Source organism: Cuculus canorus, chromosome 17 (genome assembly GCF_017976375.1).
Source record: "Cuculus canorus isolate bCucCan1 chromosome 17, bCucCan1.pri, whole genome shotgun sequence".
Lineage (NCBI taxonomy): Eukaryota > Metazoa > Chordata > Aves > Cuculiformes > Cuculidae > Cuculus > Cuculus canorus.
The window spans coordinates 9,989,791-10,011,243 of record NC_071417.1 but is presented as its reverse complement, the minus strand read 5'-3'; the positions used below and the strand labels follow the sequence as shown (position 1 = coordinate 10,011,243).

The window sequence follows — 21,453 nt, the reverse complement described above, 5'->3', positions numbered from 1 at the left end:
CGCGCGTGCTCAGGGCCCTGCGCCGCGGCCGCCAGGTCAGGCACGCCCCGCGCCGCGCATGCGCCGAACCCCGCCGGCCCCTCGTTTGCATATCGCGGGAGGGCAACAGCGGGACGGCTCCCATTGGCTCTCCGCCGCTCTGTATTTGCATAGCGTGGCATAATAAGAGTAGGTTGGCTCCCATTGGCTCCCCGAGCGCTTCATTTGCATGTCGCGGGACAAGAACAGCGCGGTGGATCCCATTGGCCCCCCGCGCGCCTTACAAACAGCGAGGCGCCTCCCATTGGCTCCTCTCCGCACCTCATTTGCATATCGCGGGACGACAACAGCGGGGCGCCTGCCGTTGGCTCCCTGCTCGCCTCATTTGCATATCGTGCGACAATAACAACGAGGAGGCTCCTGTTGGCTCCCTGCAGAGCTACATTTGCATACCCGGGGTAATAAGAATGGGGTGGCTCCCCCTGCGCTTCATTTGCATATCGCGGGCTCCCATTGGCTCCCTGTACGACTCTTTTGCATATGGCGGGTTCCTATTGGCTCCCCAAGGCATATTACAATCAGCGGGGTGGCTCCCATTGGATCCCTGCTCGCCTTATTTGCATATGCGCGACAATAACAGCTCCTACTGGCTCCCCGCAGCACCTCATTTGCATATCGCAGGACGACAGCTGTGGCGCTCCTCCCATTGGCTCCCCGCGCTCCTCATTTGCATATCGCGGGACAATATCAGCGGGGCGCGCCCCGGCAAAGCGGCCGCGGGTCCCAAACGGGAGAGGGAGGAGAGTGTTCTCGCCTGTAATTATTGCAATTAGGCTTTCCCAGGGAGGCTGCGCCTCGCCCTCCACGCCCATATCGAGCCGCATGTCTCGCGTGCTCCGCATAACTCGAAGGGACTGGGTGGCCGTTTGGCTTTGTGGCCACTGGGGACGGTTCTGTGAGTCACACCACGCAAAAATATGTTTTTAAAGGCCAACTCGTCCTGTTTTTCCCCGGCGGGGCGCAGCCAGCTCACCGCGGCGCGTGATGTTTGTGTGGTTTCTGTGGAAATCTGTGAAGCGTTAATCCATTTCGGGGAAGGGATGTGAAACGCCAAAGAAAACTCAAGCAGGGCACAGCGTGTGGTCACCACAGAAAAAAAACTCCAATTACTGTAATTACAGGTGAGCGAGGGATCCAAACAAAGGCAGCGAGCCGGCTTTAACATGTTCCCCAGGACAGCTTCAAAGACATGAACGACTTCAAGGCGTGGATGCTTTAAAGAATCAATTCTTTGGGTTTTGCAGCTCAGTTTTCTCTGCTGCTTGTGGGTGTGCAAAACCATGGAATCAGAATGGTTCAGGTAGGAAGGGATCTTAAAGCCCATCAGGTTCTAACTGCCCTGGCGTAGGCAGGGACACCTCCCACTGGATCAGGTTGCTCAAAGCCTCATCCAACCTGGCCTCAAACACCTTGTCCTTTGGAAACTCCTAGAAAGTAGCTCTGCACAAGGTGGACAGATTTGTTTAAGGCCTTCTTGTACACACTGCTGCTGCAAACGTGAGAAAAAGCAAGTAATTAAAGCAGTGGTAGGTGTGAAACCTGAACCCTGCGCTGACTCCAGCGAAAGGAGAAGCTTCATGGACCCAACCCACAGGGAACATTACTGAAACGCGTCATTATAATAGCATTAAGAAATTGTAGGCATTTCACTCGTTGGGTTTGTTGACGGAGATGATATTCCTCCCCGTTAAACTGCTAAAGGCTTAAGCAATGAAAGTTTTCTGCCTAAAGCTGAAATGGTATCCAAACTTATTAAAAAATTAATCTGCCTGTTAGAATGGGGAAAAAGAAAGCGCAGGGCATACAAAGAGCAGTGCAGGCACTGCCTCAATGGATTAGGAAACTGTCACACGGCTGAATTTGCCAACACGCTGGAGATCAGGGTGTGCTGTTGCCCAGGCCCGTCAGGGCATGTGAAATAGATGACAAACAGTCCTTGCAAGGTGGCTCTTCTGAGCAGCAAGTGCTGCTGCCTCACCCCATCCCGTATGTCTAGCAGGAAAGGGAAGCACATATTTTCAGAATTTCCCCCACAGAGTCATGCCTTCCCTCCCCTCCTTCTCATTCTTCCTCCTTCTTGTCCGAGTCCCTTCTAGGTTAAGTGTTGCCTGGCCTAACCCCTATTTCTTTAACACAGGAGACTTCCACGCTGCCTAGAGTGCCAGGGCGCCCTGAGGCAGCTCTGGTTAGTGCAAGCTGATCTGCCCTACAGTGATCTTCCCAACCTGTCATTCACCACCACACTTCCCACTAAACCTGAGCCCTCCAAGCCTCATCACAACATGTTTCCCAGAGCTCTCCATACCACTTTGCCAATCGGCCACAGCTCATGAATTGAGCAACTCCATATAAGCACCTGGCAGAGTGTGACTCCATGTCTCGGTAAGGACTCCCAAGCCAAGGCATGCTGTGAGCAGTTCATCTCTCTATCAGTGGTCACCTACCCAGGTGTGCCCAGACAGCCAGGGAGAACTATCTCATTTACATGATAATTAGTAACCTTTGCTGAACTCCTTCACTCCTGCATGATGATGCTGTACCCAGGTGAAAAACTGCTATTCATTCAGAGAATCACTCGGCTCCTAGAGACAAAGAATGGTCATTTTTAATGAAATAGGACAAAACTGTTTTTCCCCACTGTTCTGTACCAGTAGCAGTATCTCCCCATAAATCCCACCGGGTACGTGCCCCGCTGTCTCGCTCAGTATCATTGTTGTACCCTGAGGGGTGACATCCTGGCAAGTGTTCTTTGTTTAAAATTCTCAAATGCACAAATTTGGCACAAAAACTGGGACAAAGGGCATCCCCCTGGTTACTGCAGCTGGGTGGAATCTTCCCACCTCAAAGTCCAAGATCCATTTACACCAGTTCATTTATGCTCCAAAACAAAATGAACTCTTCCTGCTAGGCTTGCTCAGATTGACTAATAAATGCAATGGGGAGCGCTAAGCAGAAGTGCTGTGCGATGTAACCAAATGTTGAAGGCACAAGCAGGTTTTTGGCCTGTAATAAGAATGATTCACTTGTAGCTGACGTCAATCCTCCCTCTCTACTATCTTAGCCTTGGATTGGAGCATAATAAATACTACCTGTAATGCCATCTGCTGTACAGAGACAGCACAGGCTTCTTACTATTTATTTAAGGGCTGATGTTGTGCTAGAGCAGAACACTTTATTTCAGCTTGATTTGACTTTGGTTTGACTCTAATTAAAAATGCCTGTCCACCTGAGTTTTTAAAGTGATCTGTCATAGAGCAAAACCAATGTTGGCCTTGAAAAGAGAAGTAGTTTAGACAGCAGTTAGCATCAAATGGAAAACTAATGTGAAAAGGACAATGCTACAGTACTTCTCCATGTGGGAGTCAAGAAAAGACATGGAGTTGGAAGACCACCACCTCAGGACAGGAAACCAGGACCTCCCAAACCCTACCTGTCTGAATCAAGCTGAAAATACATATTTAGATCATACAGAACTGTTTCCTCTTAGGAATTTCAGGAATCATACCACCTCTTAGAGAAGGTCTTTCGTGGTAGTAACTCTATTGAGCTTTTTTCATTACTAAAACCTTCCTAACACAAAACATCGAGTCAGTTAAAAGCCTTGTATATGGCATGTTCAGAAAGAGCAGCACACGTTCAGTGAACAAAGAGCTTCAACACCTCGTCCATCATAATGTATGATTATGGTATTGAGCTAATTCTACTATGAGTTAGTTTCAATGTCTAAAAATAAAATTAAACTGTTTGATCAAAAGGATATGTGTCCACGGGCAGGATTCTTGTCACTGACTGGCTTCAGAGAAGTATGTTGACTTTACCAGTTTACTCAATTAGATTTGTATATTCATAGCTGTGTTCAGGACAGATATTGGTGCAGTAGCCTGAAAACTCATGTCTCTTTCTGAGGAACAGCAGTAATTTTGCATGTGTAAAAGTAATTGAATTATTTAAACTCAAGTAATTTTAAAAGGTAAGGGCTTTAGTGAAAGTGATATAGTTAAAAATTTAAATTTAACTGAATTATTAAAATACAGTTAAATGGATGAAACTGAAACATAAGGAGTGCTTTTTGCTTAGTCTTAGCGTTTCATAAAAGACATCTGTCTTAGTTTTATTTGTGTTTATAATCAGTTACTTTCCCTGGTTTTACTCTGTTTGATGGGACTTAATTCTGCAATGTTTGGATTGCAAATGCCACACTACAACGCTTAAATGCACATCAAAAATCTTGCTGCTTAAAGGATAATTAAAATAGTAATACAGTAAATCCCTTAACATGTTTTTTTAATAGACAGCAATCTACTGCATCTTAAACTGCATGAATTTTCATTTTGTAGGACCTCCCATATGAGGATCACAGTGCTCTTTTTAATTATTAATTAGCTCGTGTTGATAGGATAAATTCAGATCTGTGATGAAGAACATGCATTATTTATTGATGTCCTGATCTTTTCCTACACACTGTGGAGTTTGCTCTTGGAATCCTGCTTCAGAAGTCTAACACAAGGGTGTTGTTTGTGGTGGTGGCATTTTTCAAATGTTTTTTCTTATACTTGTCTTTTGTCTTGACTTCTCAGTATGACAAAGGTGAGGGTTTATTTATGTTTCTGCACTCTATGTGCACAAATTGCTGGAGAGGCATCAAAGCTGTTGAACTGTCACTCCTTCATCCGTCAGAGTGAGTCCCTTAAGCATTAATAAAGGGGAGAATGAAGTGACACAACACCTATGGTCACCCTATTCTTCTTTTACAGAGAGTATTTGGGACGGGTTTAGGTGAACTGTTGGTCTCATTAAAGGCCTAACTTACTGCTGGGGAAAAAAAAGGGTCATAAGAAAAACAGATTAATTACATTATACTTTGCTACTGAACAGTTCCCCAATTCTAATCTATTTCAATGGTAGATGCAGAAAGAAATAATACCTCTTTATTCATCCAGCTTCAGCCCACGTGCATTCCGCGTGCAATCTGTGCTTGTGAAGAGCTCACAGATTTCAGCACGGCTTGCTTTTCATCTAGGTCCCCTGTGCACCATCAGCTTTGCGAAGTACTTCTGGATGCAAAAAAGAACATATTAAACTATATTTTTTCTTGTGTATTGTCAACAGCCCTTTCTCCTGATTTTAAATCCATCCAAAATGTGCAAACTAACAATTAGAGATGCTTGGATATTAATTATCTCATCTCATGACACTGCAGTTGAACAAGTGATAAAGAATAGGAGTAGTGAGGATGAACGATTAACCAAGCATCACTCTCCCTCCCAAGCCTGCAAACTAAATTCCAAGTTTTAAAATGTGCAGGACTTCTTAGTGGGGGAAACGGCTTCATTCTTGTTAACTGACCATACCTGTTAGAAGGGAGCAGAATAGTTAAACAAGTTCAAGGGACTAAGAGAGCTTCCCTCAGAGAGGTGTCTGATCTCAGGCACATGGCAGTGGCGGAGAGAGCAGCCATGTGCTCAGATTGTTCCATCCTGCAGCCAGGACAAGCACCGCAGCCATTCGAAGCAAAACTCAAACATCTGTTTTACTTTCCTTCAAGCAAGAGGATGCAGAAACTTCACTCACCGTGAGTGACAAAAGTAAAGAGCTTCACTTGCCTTTTAACAGGCAGGAAAATGGTTCTGTAGGGGACTGTTCCCTGCCCAAGGCCTCATCCTTGCACGACTGCTATCTCCGCTGGCTGAGAAGAGGTCTTCACTGACTTCTGCAACCTCTGCTTATCAAGCAGGGCCAAAGACACCGAGTTTTCAGGATAGTGCACCAATATCTGTCCTGAATCATAGAATCAATAGGTTGGAAAGGAGCCACTGGATCACTGAATATAGCTACCAATATCAAATCTGACTAAACAGGCACAAGCCAATGTTTTCTCTGCTGTGGGACAATGAAAGACAGTGCTTTGTAAAGATTCCTAGGATTTCCTCCATATATAAGCACATATTCTCCTCTATGGCTGCAGCCAGTCCTGGCACAGCCTTAGTGACAAGCAAAAAGGGGTCCTACAGTACCATTTTTACAGTTGCTTTTCAAAATAGAAGTGTTCTTTGTTACTGTTATTCTTCAAGGTTGAAAAACCCCACACTAGTAACATGATTTAGTAGACCACACTGAAAGGAAATGCATGAAAGTTTCCAGTTTATCAAAATAATCTCAGAAACAGCAAAGAAACAGAGACGAAATACATCAGTTCTTCCCCAAGGAAGGAGGCAAATACAGTAACTTTGGGTTACACTTGTTTTACCAGAAGGGATGCAAAACAGAGCAGCTTTTCAGTACTTAAAAGGGGCCTCAGGAAAGCTGGGGAGGGGCTCTGTATCAGGGAGTGCATGCACAGGATGAGAGAGAATGGTTTTAAGCTGAAAGAGGGGAGATTAATCTTAGATTAGATTTTAGGAAGAAATGTTTTCCTGTGAGGGTAGGGAGGCCCTGGCCCAGGTTGCCCAGAGAGATCGTGGCTGCCCCATCCCTGGAGGTGTAGTGGAGTCCTCTGATTCTCACCATCATGTCACCATGTCCTCAGAAAAAATGAAGTCTTTCCAGAGGGAAGGATGACTCAAGAACTTTGCAACATGATATGGAGCAATTTCAAATCCATCCTAAATTGCCAGCTCTTTGAGATTATCAAACGACCTTGGTAGCCTTGTGCTATGTGAAGCAGACAAGAGTCTGTCTGGCATAACTCATCAATACCTTTGTGAATAATTGGCTCTTGTGCAATAGAGAACAGCACGAAGAAGTGACAAAGATGTGTTGAGGACTGTGGAATTATTTCAGTTAATACAAGCAGCTGGAACATCTCACGTGTACTGAATTTGCATGCTGGCGTGAACTTCTGGAGTTCAGATGTTGTGACTGGCAGAGGGAGCCGTCAAGGATATGAAATATAAGAGAACATGCCCTCTTCTGGTCTTAAAGCTTTTGTTGGCTTCCCTTCAAGAACATAGGAATAAACTAGCTCATAAAAAGAAGAAACACTGTGTAACAATGTTCTTGTCAGTCTGACGCAGAAACAAGTGATATAAAGTTGCTTTCGATCAGATAATGCAGAAGACAAACTTCAGCAAGTTTATTTTTAAAAACAATCACTTGTTTGGAACTGAAGCCTGGATGTTCACATTTGTGAGATAAACTTAAGGAATCTTGATTGTTCAGTCACTCTCTAGCTCACTTTTTCAAGATTAATATCAAAATACCTGTATATATTGCAAGATTAACAAGATTAATTAATGAATCGGCACACTGGCCTTGAACACCTCCACAACTTCTCTGGGCAACCTGGGCCAGGACCTCCCCTGCCTCACAGCAAAACATTTCTTCCTAACATCTCATCTCAATCTCCCCTCTTTTAAAACCATTCTCCCTCATCCTGTCCCCCTGTCCCTGATCCCTCCACAGCTTTCCTGGAGCCCCTTCCGGTACTGGAAGCTGCTCTAGGGCCTTCTCTTCTCCAGGTTGAACAAGACAAATTCTCTCAGCCTGTCCTCCTATGGGAGGTGCTCCAGCCCTTGCATCATCTCTGTGGCCTACTCTGGACTCGCTCCAACATATCCATATCCTTCCTGTGCTTAGGGCTCCAGGGCTGGACACAGGGCCCCAGGTGAAGTCTCACCAGAGCAGAGCACAGCATAGCAGAGGGGCAGAATCCCCTCTCTTTCCCTGTTGGTCTCACTGCTTTTGTAGCTTAAGAACAGCAAATTACTAAAAACAAATTTCCAAAAATATGCTAAACACAGCATCTGACAGCTCACAAGGGGCCGCTCCTTACATTTGTTTTGTTGCACCTGGCCTTCCAACAGCATTTTTGCCCCAAAACACATAAATGGCTTATAGTTCGATCTCAACACCTAAATCTTTCCCTGTTCCCTTGCCTGGGCGCTGCCATCGGGACACTGCACTGATGCTCACAGGTCCAGGTGGCCGCAGCGGGCACTTGTGCCACCACGACGGCAGCCGTGAGGCGAGCAGAGGCCACGTCCGTTCAAAGCCTAGCGGGCAGCCTCACCCCGAGCCCTCCTGTGCTGAGGGAGGTGGTGGGAGACAGCAATGGGGATCCAGGCCCCACGCCTGGGCTCCCTCGCCGCCCGCCATGGCGCCCGAGGCGCGCAGCCCCTTCCCGTCATGCCCCGCGGCCGCGGACCCTCTACTTCCCGTGATGCCCCGCGGCCGCGTACCTCCCACTTCCCGTCATGCCCTGCGGCCGCGTACCCCAGCCTCTCGTGTTGCCCAGACTCCCGGCTTCCCGTCATGCCCTGTGGCAGAGCACCGCCTGCCTCCCGTCGTGGCCTGGGGCGGGCGGACTCGCCCTTCCCATGATGCCCCGCGCTCCATGGTAACGGCGCCGTTGCTAAGGGCGGCCGCCATGGCGGCGGCGTTGATGCTTGGGACTTTCCTTCTCCTCCTCCTCCTGCCGCCACTCCGGGCAGAGGAGCCGAGCGAGGAGCCCAGCGAGGAGCCCGCAGACACGCTACCGGAGACACGGGCGCGACCCCGCAGCAGGCCGGCCCCCGTCACGGACGGTGGGTGCCCTGCGGCTCATCCCGGGCCACTGGAGGCCCCGCTCCCGCCCCGATGGCCCCTTGGTCCCCGTCGCAGCCCCTAGACCTGCGCTGCGGCGGCCCCGCGGGGATTCACCGGGCAGGGCCGCAGCTCCGAACACCCCCTCGCTGCACCCTGAGGCTTGGGGCTCCCTCAGCCCTGGGAGCTGGTGCAGGTGGCGGGCGGGCTCGCCTCCCAGCCAGCCCTGAGCCCAGCGAGCGCCTGGCCTCGCAGGGGAGACCCAGGCTCACCCTTGGTGATCTCGCCTTACTCCACACTAGGCTGGTAGCGCACACAGTTTGCCCCAAGACTCCTAATTCAGCCCGAGTCTGTGAACACAGTGGTGCCATGGCCCTGTAGATCACAAACATGTTATTGGGCTATCAGAAGGGCTATCTTCATGTTATTGGGCTATCTGCTGTCTTCTACTTTTATTGAACTCTTGGTTTCCCATGTTGTTGCCATCAGCACAGCTTCCCTAGAGTCCCTGCCAAATTAAACACGTTTGCTTAGGGACATGGTTTAGTGGCAGATAGGAATGGTTGGACTCAATGATCTAAGAGGTCTTTTCCAGCCTAGTGATTTTATGATTCTGTGTTGTCTCAAAACCTGCCTGCTTAGGGAAAAGAGACTTGAATCCCTGATCTCGAGATGTAACTGCACAATCTCATCATCCATGTTTAAACTTGTCTTGTTTACAAGGTGAGCTGAGGATTCCAGTGCTAAACTCGGCTAACAGAACACTCGGAACTTCAGAGATTCCAGGAAACGCCTGGATACTGTTCAGGTGGTCAGAGAACATCCTGGAGAGTGTAGAGAAATGGGCAACAGGCAAAATAAATGTAGCACTGGTTATGAAAATGATGGCTCTTTGAATGTCTTGCCTACAGAGCGCTGGTCTTAATTTTCTTCATTCCATGCTATTCTTAAGTCTAATTTACTGTAGAACAGCAACTCTGCAAAACAGTGCAGTAAAGCAATAGCTGTTCTTTGAATTTATACTCAAGAAAACCTAAGAATCTTTTAAGAAGTTCCCAAATGTCTTTTATGAAGACACTTTACAGTATTGCTAGCAATTACATTCTATATTATTGCTATATTTCAAAGTATCTAAAGGCAGAAACAGCTTCAAAGAAGTCAACTATGGTTATGTTGGCACATCAGGAAAATCTATTACTGGACCCTGGTACACGTTCAATACTTGTAAACATCTCACTGCTCTATCAAAATGTTTCCTCCCTTCTGCCCAATAAGCTGAAACAAGCAGATCCGCACACCTTGTTTATAGCTCTTTGTTTCCTCTGCAGGGCTGAGCACATTTTCACACCTTCAAAATTCTTTTTAAGTTGCTTTCTTGATTTTGCAGTAAACACGCCATCAGATTTTAGTACTCCCTTGGTTTTGTTGCTGTGTTCCAAATAGATTTGCAGCAGGAAAGATGGCTTTTAAAAATTACTTAAAATAAGCAAATCAGTTTGGATACAGACTTTTGACCATTGTCAAAAATAAGGCGGGGTGAAAACTGCAAGTGCTGGGGAATATGTTGGAATGTGTAAAGTTACAGTTCTAGTTCTAATTTAACTCTCCTCCAGTTGCCAGGCTGTGTGTTTGTGATCTGCTGGTGGCAGAGTGTGATACCAATTGCTGCTGTGACCCTGACTGCGCTACAGCAGATTTCAGTCTCTTTACTACGTGTTCAGTTCCTATTGTCACGTAAGTGGATAAATAGCTATATGATATACAACAGCTCGTTTGTATGGGCTCTATCCTCTCCTCTTGCCAATTCCTTACACCCCTTCCCCTGCCACCATAGCTCCCACCTCCCCTTTCACCAGTCCTTCCTGCACTAGGCCTGGAAACTTTTCGCCCCAATGAAGCAGAACAGAAAATTCTAGTCCTGCTCCAGTTTGTCATTCACTTATTTCCTCCTTTCTAAACTCGGGCTCCTTGCTTTGCTCCTGTTCCATTGTGCTCCTGTCTATGGGAAGTGGTGCCTTCTGTTCGGGGAAGAATAATGCATCCTTAGCCTTATGTCAATATAACGCAGCATCTGGGAGTACAGAAAGCTGATACCGTGGGACCATCTGGCCACCTCTGTGGTTCATCAGCAGCTTATCAGTAATTTCATTATGGTTTCTGATATCAACTAGAAACTTGATCAGTTCAGGGCATACTGAAGTAGTGTGATCATTGTTCTGATCTTAGTTTTGCAATTCAGCATCCCCTTCTGCTGCTCACCACCAGTCTGTCACTTCACAAACAGTAAAAAGGTAACTTTATATCAATAAATAATGCTGATAGTTGTGTCTTTGCTCTTTCCAATTTATCTGAAAACACCTTCACCCTATTTCATTTTCTCAAAAAGGAGTTAAGAAAGCTTACTACAAAATCATAATGTAAAAAAATCTCTTGGTGACTTCTCAGAACACCGAGTACAGCTCTTCAGCCCACCTTCTGCATTAATTATGCCAATCTGAACACTGGGGTTTATTCTCAGTGCTTTGATATTTGACTTAGCAGTCATCCCAGACTGCGGTTGCTTATTGTTCTCGCACACAATGACTACTGCTGCCCATTTATAGATGTATCAGAAGGGTCTCATCAACGCCTTCCTAAGTGACAGTTTAATGGTCTCAGGAGACTATTCCGTCTTCTTCAACTAGAATTGCATAAAATGAGGTGGTGTTTCTTTCCCCAAATTCTTTTGTGTAAAATATTCATTTTGTATGAAAATCCATGGGGTTTTCAAAGGCTGCTGGTATTGTGAATCTGGTTATTTACGTCTAGATTTATGTACACTTGTGTAATTGTGTTAGTTAAGAAAACGGTTTGGCTGATCACAAGGAAGAGGCTAAGTGGTCTCTGAAACAGTGGAAAAAGGCTGTTTGATTTATGATGGGATCCTGCTAACAAATGGTTCACCTCATGGAAAACTTTTAACTCCACGCTTAAAAAGTAATTTCTAAAGGTCATTTCACTTCCTTAGTATCTGTCCTTGACTGCTTTAACTCTACCTAAACACCAGTTTCCTGAGGAGCATCTTCTTGTATTTCCAGCGTGTAGGACACGCTAGTACTTGTTGGGGTGTGAACTGGCACATATGCTGTGCAGCTTGCTGCAGTGCAGGACTCTTGTTGATGAACCCACAGCACATCTATGAATACTTCTAGATTGGATGGGTTATTTCACCTCCCTGTATCTCACTCTTCCGTTTCTTTTACACGCACCTCATGTAAGACTTTTTCCTGCCCCATCCCGAAGTGAATATTATTTTAATATTTAGAAAACTGACCTTTTTTTCTGGTCTACATGCCATCATCTTATCCTGAAGGTCACACTTCCCACTTGTGTTGTGTAAATCTAAGTGCTGCTGAGCTGTGTACAGCCTAGGGCGCACCCTGTGTTTGTGGTGTCTCACACCATCTGGATCCCAACTAACCTGTCTTTTTAGCTCCAATATTATTCCTATCAGGCTCTTGCCTCCCTCTTGGTTTGTCTCTTACCTTTCCTCGTGTTGCTTCTCACATGGTTTCCCCAGCTAGGTAAAACATATTGGAGAATTCTCTGTTATTTATTACCAAACACACAATATAAAACAATATAAACCTAAGGAAGTGTAATTGCTATAAATGTTAAAAAAAAAAATCTCTTTTGTGCTTTTTCAATGCTTCAGTACATGAAAAGAATGTACAAATATTGTCAGTACTACCTTCTAGTGGATTATTGATTTTATTGTTATTGTTTGCAGAGGTGATGGCCATCTCTGTAGCCAGAAAGCTGCTGTATATGCACTTGATGTTGATGCAAATCCACCAGAAAGGATATTTGAATTAATTGACCAAGTCAATCCCAGTGTTTTCTGCATTCATTCTACAAATTGTAAGTAGAGTTCTTGCCAATACTGAGCATTGTACTGTTGTTTCTTTAAGCTCTTTAGGTACCAAAAACAAACTAAACCTGTCAGAAAACTGGTTATTCTATATGCTTACAGTCATTTTGTTGTAATCCTTTCACTTGTGGAACTAAGGACTTAAAACATCTCATAAGCTAATTCTATGTCTTCTCTGTTGCACATTTGTTTGTTTGTTTTGTAAATAGTTTAATCAACCCAAATAAATAGTATTTGAAGTTGTTTCATGGGAAACTGACTCTTTCCCAATCAATTACTGTACCTGTGTAATAGGGACCAGTGCTACAAATCCTGTATGGCCAGCTTTGAAGTGACTTGCAGGGAACTAAGAAGCCACCAGTGCTGTGTTCTCTTAATTTAATTATGACTGTTCAGTAGTCATCTGAATACTTGGCATGGAAACTATAGACGCTAATTGGCACGTCTTTGTTTGGAACATCTGATGTGTTAGAAATCATGATTTTGAAAGAAAGGGATACCTCTTTCCTTAAGTTTGATGGATTGGGTGAAACGATGAATTAAAATACCACCTGGGTTTTTTCTTAAAGAAAAGAGAAAGCTTTGCATTGGTACTTTTCTGTCACTGAGTTTTTAACAACTCCAGAAGGAAAAATTATTACTAAGTACTGTTTCTGTATCATATATCCCAAAAGTTATCTCCTTCTTTAAAATGTTTTGACAGATAAACAAGCCCTCTCCTTCAGTTTCCCTGAAATGCCTACGTCTGAAAATTTTGATGAATTGCTTAAACGGTTTGGGAGTGCTGCTTTTCGTGCTGAGCCTGACGACTGGAATATGGATACACATCCTTCTGATGCAAATGAAACTTATAGATACGAGGTAAATAATCATCTGATTCAACTGGTATTAGATTGCGCCATAAAAGACCAAGTGAACATCGTTTGCATCTCCTTTTTTTAAAAAAAAAATTACATTTCTTCTGGAAAAGACAAACTTTATTTTGGTCTTTAAATATAGAAATGTAAAAATAAGAAGTGTAGAATTTTGTGTGAGCTTACTGAAAAAGTGAACGAGATTTTTTAAGATCTGTGAAAACCAAATAGCAGTTTTGCTATTGTAAACATAAAGCTGTTAGCAGCAGCTTAAGAACTGATGCACAGAGTACATACGGTATTGACAGATGTAGTGGAAAAAAATACTTCTTTTATTCAGGTTTATTGTCAATGCAAATACTCTAAAACTTTCCATGGGCTGAAACACACCTGTATACTTGAACGTGTTGTTTTATTTGGCAGTACGGCGTGCCTGTACAGACAGCGGATGCATTTCTAAGACTACCTAGCCCTGTTGTCTCCTCTTGGTGCTCTGATGCGAATCCTGCAGGTTGGAAAATGCGTTTGAATTCCTGTTTATTTGCTTTAGAGTGTCCTGCTCTGACTTGAGCTTTATCAGTCAGTGCATTGGCACACACACAAATGTAAATTCAGATAAAGATCCCTGCACAAATATTTTTCAAATAGCTTCTGTTTCTCTGGGGTTTTTTTTTAGACACTGATTGGAAGTTGTGTTGCATTTGTATTAAACATTCAAGGTTAGATAAGTAGATCCCTGAGTCTTGTTAATGGGTTGTTTATCCAACAGTAAAACATCCTATTTGGTACAATTGCATTAATAAAATAGCACAAGGGTGACACCATGAGGGACAAGGGGGTTAAACAAAGCAAGACCTAACTGGGCATCCTTTATAAGATGTCGCTCTGGTATAATGAGGTTCCTTTCACAGCCTGAATGCAACTGAAGTCAGACTTGCAGGCTTGAGCTTTGTATTTTAACCTTTCACACAGTTCCCTGAAAATCTGCAGAGGGGGAGGGAAGGAAAAAAAAAAAAGAAGCAGCCACAACCGCAGCCAAACCCACACACCTGCACTTTCCAAACCCTACTGTTGTTATTAAATATGGTATCATAACAATCATGATGACCTTTGGAAAAATGGAAGTCTTTTGTGAAAGGAAAAAAAATAAATCTTATGAGATCTTAAAAATGAAGTCATAAATCTTCTAGCTTTTATTAAGCTTCTATTGTTAAGAAGTAATATTTGGTCTCAGCATTTCTGGACAATCTAAGTCAGTGTCATTTTTATAGCTGACATAAAACCTTATCTGAAACAGAAATTGTTTATTTTCACTTTTGCTTGTACTTGAAGTTCTTATATTGTGTTTTATTTCTGCTTTTCATAATTACTCTTTAATTTTGTGCAGTAGTACTTTGTAACTTTTTTCCAGGGTTTTTAGTAAACCAGGCTACAAAATGTACCAGGTTGGTAAGTGTGGAAAAATGTGTCAACATTGAAGCAGTCAGCATGCTGTTCTATGTCAACTCCAGCATTTTAGCAGTAAGTATGATTTCAAACAGTCGTATAGCTGACTGTTGATATTACACGTCTTTTGGTGTCTCCAGAAATAAGTACCTTCTATTTACTAAAGGATGTGGTGTTGTATTTGGATTTTTAAATTGTGGGTTGGGAAGAAAACCTCTCGCTGTGTAACAGACTTCTATGCAGAAAGCTTTTGGCAGTGCTTTTATTTCAGGCATCTATAACAGAAACATGTACTGTTCTTTGCTTAGCCAACAAAAAAAATGGTCTTCAAGAGGCAAGCTTGTGTTACTGAGCTAACACTTACTGCAGTGGCAGCAGTTTTAGGCTTTTGCACATTTAAGCTTTTCCAAGAAGCCTGGGCTTTAAAGAGGTGGTAAACCTTTGTACTTAAAGAAGAACCTGTGGGGTTTAATCCCCTGGATTTATACCTTTCTTACAAGCCTCAGTTTTTAGTAGCACATGCAATCTAAGCCTTCCTTATACGCCTCAAAGAACATGGTCTTTTACCTCACCGAGATCAACTTTGTATCCAGCCTACTACAAAATCTAGTCTGTGGTTGTTATTCAAAGCTAAGCTTTATTTTTCATTCCTTTTTGAACAGGAGGACAATGCCCTATGTATAAATAAATCCACTTCACAGCTATTTAGGAAGACAAAGGAATCACATATGCAAAATTAAAACTGAAATGCATAATACCTTAACCTGATAGCTCCTTCCGGTCGCTGAAGGTCATCAAGGAACAGCACCCTCTCCACCATTAAAATGTTTTTAATTTATTTAGTTATTTAAATTAATTCAATTAGTACTGTATAGTGAGTCATGGCTTAAAGACCCCTTACAGACTCCTCACAGATTCCAAAGCTATCAGCAGTGAAGGAAGGCCCAGGAAGTAGTTCACATTCTCACAGGTGGGATCATTCTCACACTCCTTGAGGACCTCCTTGAAATCATCAAAGGATTGCTCACAGGTGTTAGCTTTTGACCATCCCATTGTGGGTGGAGAAAACTCTGTCTCTGTAGGGCTTTGTTTCTATATGCACCTAAAATTAGAGTTCTTGGTGGCTGCAGATTGAGAGAAGGCAAAACACACCTCAGGACAGGCTCCAAGCAGCAGAATGGTTTTGAATTAGAAGATGAATTCCCCTTCCTCACAAGAACAGTACTCAATGTGTTACCCACATGCTGCTTGCCCTCTTAGGAGAGGTCAGATTTCTGTGCAAAGTACACTGGATGTTCAGGAAAGATCAGATGGAAGAACTGGAGAAGGCTGAACAGATGGTAGAGATGGTCTGTAGGAAGTTCCCCTTCCCAAAGGGAGCCGAAGGTGGGATGTGACAACAGAAAAGTGACTCTGTTTTGGGGACAGGGTGGTTACAGGGCAGAGCAGGGAGTCCTGCTAGTGCCAGCAGGTGGAGCTGCCGGTAAAAGAAATGGCAAAGCACGTGAACCCAGGAAGGCTTGTTGGGAGCCCGCGGTGAGAGGACCTGTACAGCAGTTCCTTCAGAAAACCCATCATGATGAGCTCATGCTATTTATTGAATGCATTGTGTATTTATTTGGAACGTAGTCAAAGCCAGGCCTGATGGAAAACTGAGGGAAGTAACTTAAGATATTTTCCCGTTACTGTCAGGGGAAAAAGAGGATTGGATAGTAAGATTTTGCCTACTAGCCACAAAGAATAGCTATTATTTTCACACTACCTGGATACTGTAGTGGATATCCAATCACTTCCATGATGCAAAAGTTATCGTAATGATAGAGTTAAATAGACAAAGCAGTTAGGCTTTAACTGCTTTACTTAACTGCTACTTACAATCGTTCACACCTTTGCTGTTGTTTGATTTTGGTTTTTTATTCTCCTCTAGGTGCCCAAATCAAGTCAGATGGTAAGTATCCTTCTGAGTTGGAACAGCTGGGGGCAAAATTCTTATATACTTGTAGTCAATGAGGGTTTTTCACTGATTTCAGCACAGAGACTTTATCCTTAATCTTTAAATTAAAAAAATCTATTGTTTGCTATCAGTAGTGATACCCAGCAACTGCCACCTGCAAATATTTGACTGATGCATTCTCCTCATATAAAACTCTCTCTAGTTACTTAAAACCCAGAACCTTTATATTGAAATCCAGCAATAAAAGTAACGTAGCAGTTCAGACGTTTATTGACTGCTGTGTCTGTGGAACAGAACCCAGAAGGGTCACAGATATAATATTACAGAAAAAGCCAAAAATAATTATACACAATAGTCAGAAATGACATGAATTTGTTTTTCAGGTTAATATTACTGTCCAGTCTGTAGTTGTCCAGTCTCAGAATGGAACGCGGACTTTACTTAATGGTAGTGATGTCCTCAGGCTCCCTGTGATTTTGGATGAACTATGCATAAATATAGTTCTTGGGGTAGGTATGATGGTTCTTTTCCTGATGGAAAGCCTGTATGCATCAAATAACTTCTGATTCACAAATTACAAAGAAGTGAGAAAAAGGCCTTGCATGGTTTCCATGTATTGTGACATCTCCAAAGCAAATGAGACAGGAGAAGGACTGACTTTGGGATAAAAAGAATGTTTTGCAACAAAATAATGACTATATACAACATAACAGAGATGGGATGAAATCCTTTTCTATAACTACTGTGGGTGTATGACATAAGAGACAATAATGAGCTTAGAATCAGTATTATGCTTGGGCGAAGACGACTTCAGACACAGTAGTGGCAGAGACAGAGGAATACACAGTGCAAATCATCTCATTTTTTCCTCTTAAACAGACAAACATTGGGCTTATGCTTAGAAGAGGTTTATCAAGAAGTCAGTTTTTAAGAGGCTCCAACCTTGGATCTGTTTCTGACTATTGCTAATCAGTGCCTTGGTTTGGTAACAATCATGTTCTTTATACATAAATCTGCTGACATGGCTGCTTGCTGCATGGCATGGTTTTATCAGAACAGACCACAGCTTTTTTCTTGCTCTTCTTGAAACTCTCAGCCTGTGCAGACAGGAAACGAGTGACTAACTAGGATAAATAGGCAGCATTTCTAGCCCATGTGTCTTAATTTGTAGCAGAAAGCTAGATCAGCATCTGGAGGGAAAGTGTCTAATCAGTCTCTAAGTATCAGTGCTTATAAAAGCATATGCTGCCTGGGGTGTAAAGACAGGTCTTTGTTTTTAATGCACAGTCCTTGTAAAATAACTGCTAAGCAGCACAGTTCCTCCTGTCTTCTAGGCTTGTCCTTGCTACAACTGAGGATATAGTATATCTGCCATATAGTTGAGAGTTTATTAAACAAGGAAGCAAAGAAATACTTACATAGTTTTAAATTCCAATTTAAACTCCCCCCAATTTCATACTCTTACATATTTGTTCTAATTAATATCTAAAATGTTTAATTTTCAGGTGAGTTATCACATTACATACACAGACGCAGGAGAAATAATAGAAGCAGCTGCTTCTTTTGTCCTGGGGGCAATTAACAAAGAAGCATTTTCAATACAGCAGAGCTTTGAAATCAGCTTTACTCAGGTAACTGCTAAGAGATGTTACGGATGACTTCTTGAAAGACATTTAATTACAAAACTTATTAAACTTGAACTGGCACAGTTGTTAGCAGCAAGGTAAAATTTAACTTGTCCTGGATACACAAATGAGGCAGCATTTCAGAACTGGACAGTAAAAGGCCTCTAAAAGTCTGTTTTTCACATTCAGAAGAGGCATCTTGTATCCAGTGAAAGCAAAGCCCGCCCCCAGTGTTAGAGAGCTGTTGTAATCTTACAGAGAAGTCTTATTGCTATTATTGTCCAAGGTAGTTAATAATTCTAAAATAAGTGAAATATCGCTGTGTTTTCCACCCATTCCAGTACAGGATAAGAACTAATACTGTACATTTGTATTGCAGGTAAATACACAGCCAGTTCCTCTCAGTGGTAATCCTGGTTATGTTGTTGGACTGCCTATAAGAGCAGGCTTCCGGCCACAAGGATATCCTTTCCCTGCTGATATTTTGTTTGCAGCATTTGTTCTGGTCCATCTTCCCAAACTGGAAGATGCTAGATGTTTCTAGCATGAACATATATAAAATGTATCTGTTCTTTAACAAAAGTAAAAGAGTGCTTTCTTGCCTATGTTTTCGAAGTAGCGAGTGACTCAGTCCTGACTGCAATCTCCTGGGACTATTTGGTGAGGCAGATTTAGACCTTTGTCGTATGCTCTAGTGCTTCTTCACTAACGTAAGAGGAGTCTTCAGCAATTAGAGCATTTTCAGATGTAGTTTAAGGATATGATTAAGGATTCTTTTTCAAGATATACAGCAAGTATTGAATTTCCCTTTAACTGTGTGTTACATCTGGCATCATTCAGAACACTAACAAATACAATCAGCTTACTATTCTGCAAAGTACATCCAGTCAGGACTGTCTGGCAGCACAGGGAGCCAGAATGCCAGTATTGTTTGGTTATAACATGATATCAGGCTGTACGTTACGGTAAGAGGACATTTCTCTTTTTTTTTTTTACTTAGTGCTTTTAGCCCTCTGGAACTCTGTCCATTAGGATCTGTTCAGGTCCTGGGACAATTATACTGCTGTGGGAGTATTTAATTATAAAAAATGTCATTTAATTAACAATGGCCTTTCTCTAGAAAAGATTGTGTACATTAGCAACTGTAGCCAGAAGGCTTGGAACAGTGCATGAAAGCAAGAAGAAAATATTACTGTGCCAAAACCATGGATTTAGCTTTAACTCATGTTTGTTTTTTTTTTTTTTCTGGAAGAATTACAGCTGCTATGCAGTGCCAGCCTTTGACTCGGACCCTGCTAGATTTACTGAAGGGACAAAACTTTCCTGAATATGTGGCCTCATTTGGAAATTCTCAAGCCCAGGACGTGCTCGACTGGGTGCCGATAATTCACCTCCACATCTCAGAACAGGTGAAAGTTACACCACTGCCAGCAGCTCCTTCACTCTTACCGTTCCCTCTCCCAAGATCTTTACCAGTATTGCAGCATCAGCTGAGGCTTCTTAGTCCAACCGGGGAAAAAAAAATGCAGAAACAAACTGGACTAAAGTCCTCCTGGAATATTAAAACCCAAGGGGTTTCACTCTTGCTGTAAGGACAGATTTTAATTATTACTTTTAATTATGCTGGTATCCAGGCACCTCAGTTATGGATCAGAGCAACACATTAGGTACAAACCAACCAAGTTCTAGCCACAATTAAGTCTCTTGCTGTTTAGATGGGATAAAGCACACAACTGGAGAGGTTGAAAGTAAAGTAACAGAATCAGTGTTTCTACTTGGTGCTTTTATACCAGGTTAGAGTAAGATAGCAAGAATGCTTTAAAGCGCAGAAACTCTATATGTGAGTGAGCTAGATAACACGTTTTTCTCTTAACATCTGCTGTCCTAGTCCTTTTCCTCCTGACGCAGCACAGTTCCTGCTGTTGGTGGCAGGCAGTGCTGCTTGGCACGTGCCCAGTCACAGCACCTCCTCAACGACAGCTCGTATGTAGGTTTTGCAACTAAACAGGGAATGATTTCTGTAACCAGAAACTTGACAGTCCAAGAAGAAACACCTAAAAATACTGCAGATTGTAGGCTTTAAGATTCTGCCCTGGCAGAGTTAAGGATTTTTTACCATCTCAGCATTATTACTGAAATAAGTCTTCCTACTAAAAAGAGCCAGTTTAGCATTAAGAGCCCAAATCCTGCCCTACCCAGGTAGAACAGGCCTGCCCGAAACTCAGCGACAGCGTGGGCTTGTCACCTGTGGAGAAACTGCAGAGACAGCCCTGAGCCAAGGCTGTGAGCACCTGTGCTGCCTGTATAGGCATCAGTCCAGGGCACCCGCACGACGTAGCTGCTCTGGTAACCTCCTGGAGTGAGCTTTCTGGGGGCATTCTGCCAGTTTACGAGATGAATAATTAATGCGTTTGCTTCTGTGCAAGTCAGACAATGACAGAATTTCTAATGCTTTGCAGAGCTCATGCCAAATACCAGTATCACTTGAAATAGAAGTGAAGTGGACTAAATATGGATCCCTAGTCAATCCACAAGCCAGAATAGTGAATGTAACAGCAACAATCGCTACCATCACATTGAAGCAGGTATGTAATTAAATTACAAGATTTAAGATAAAAAGAATGGCTTGATTGGTTTGGGCATCAGCTGTGTGACAGCGATCCAGTTAATCTCTTTATCTAAAGGTAGCACTTCATATTAGAATGTATTACACCCAACTGTTTCTGTTCCAACTCAAACACAACTGTGGGCTGCTTGCCAAAACACACTTCAATAAAAATCTCTACATCATTCATGAAAATAAACATGGAACTGTAGATGAAAAAAACCTTCCTACAAATGATAGCTGAAAATATAACCCAGTTGATTCAAAGCAATCATAGAAAGAGAAGACTGAAGCTAACGATCACTTGTATTTTCATTGCAGCTTCCCTCAGGAAGGGAAAGGACTATTCCTGTAACAAGTTCAGTTGTTTTCACTGATATTTCTTCACCTGCAGAGCCAGGCTATAAAGCTTGGCCCACCATTAATGCCAAGTTACCCTTTGATTTTTTCTTTCCATTCGTCTGAGGTAAGTATGCATCCAAAAGAAAAAAAAAAAGCCA

General features: G+C 43.0%; 1 protein-coding gene and 1 long non-coding RNA gene across 4 annotated transcripts; one reads left to right on the top strand and one right to left on the bottom strand.

Annotated features, from left to right (window-relative positions):
- Positions 1-1,036: 1,036 nt before the first annotated feature.
- On the bottom strand, positions 1,037-8,312 carry LOC128853900 (uncharacterized). Its single transcript, XR_008452721.1, has 3 exons — positions 8,251-8,312; positions 4,964-5,093; positions 1,037-2,621 (listed from the first exon to the last, which is right to left on the bottom strand). It is a non-coding gene; the product is annotated as an uncharacterized LOC128853900 (long non-coding RNA).
- On the top strand, positions 8,288-21,425 carry TCTN1 (tectonic family member 1). 3 transcript variants are annotated; one of them, XM_054082435.1, is made up of 14 exons: positions 8,288-8,561; positions 10,173-10,293; positions 12,329-12,459; positions 13,173-13,330; positions 13,747-13,834; positions 14,735-14,844; positions 16,697-16,717; positions 17,107-17,232; positions 18,229-18,354; positions 18,728-18,812; positions 19,175-19,313; positions 19,601-19,757; positions 20,775-20,933; positions 21,275-21,425. In XM_054082435.1, exons 1-14 carry the CDS (start codon positions 8,372-8,374, stop codon positions 21,416-21,418), a joined length of 1,755 nt encoding a protein of 584 aa, XP_053938410.1. In that variant the 5' UTR covers positions 8,288-8,371; the 3' UTR covers positions 21,419-21,425. The 3 variants fall into 3 exon arrangements, with proteins under 3 accessions (XP_053938410.1, XP_053938409.1, XP_053938408.1); XM_054082433.1 differs by having other exon boundaries at positions 8,295-8,561; positions 20,808-20,933; XM_054082434.1 differs by lacking the exon at positions 18,229-18,354 and having other exon boundaries at positions 8,292-8,561; positions 20,808-20,933.
- Positions 21,426-21,453: the final 28 nt, after the last annotated feature.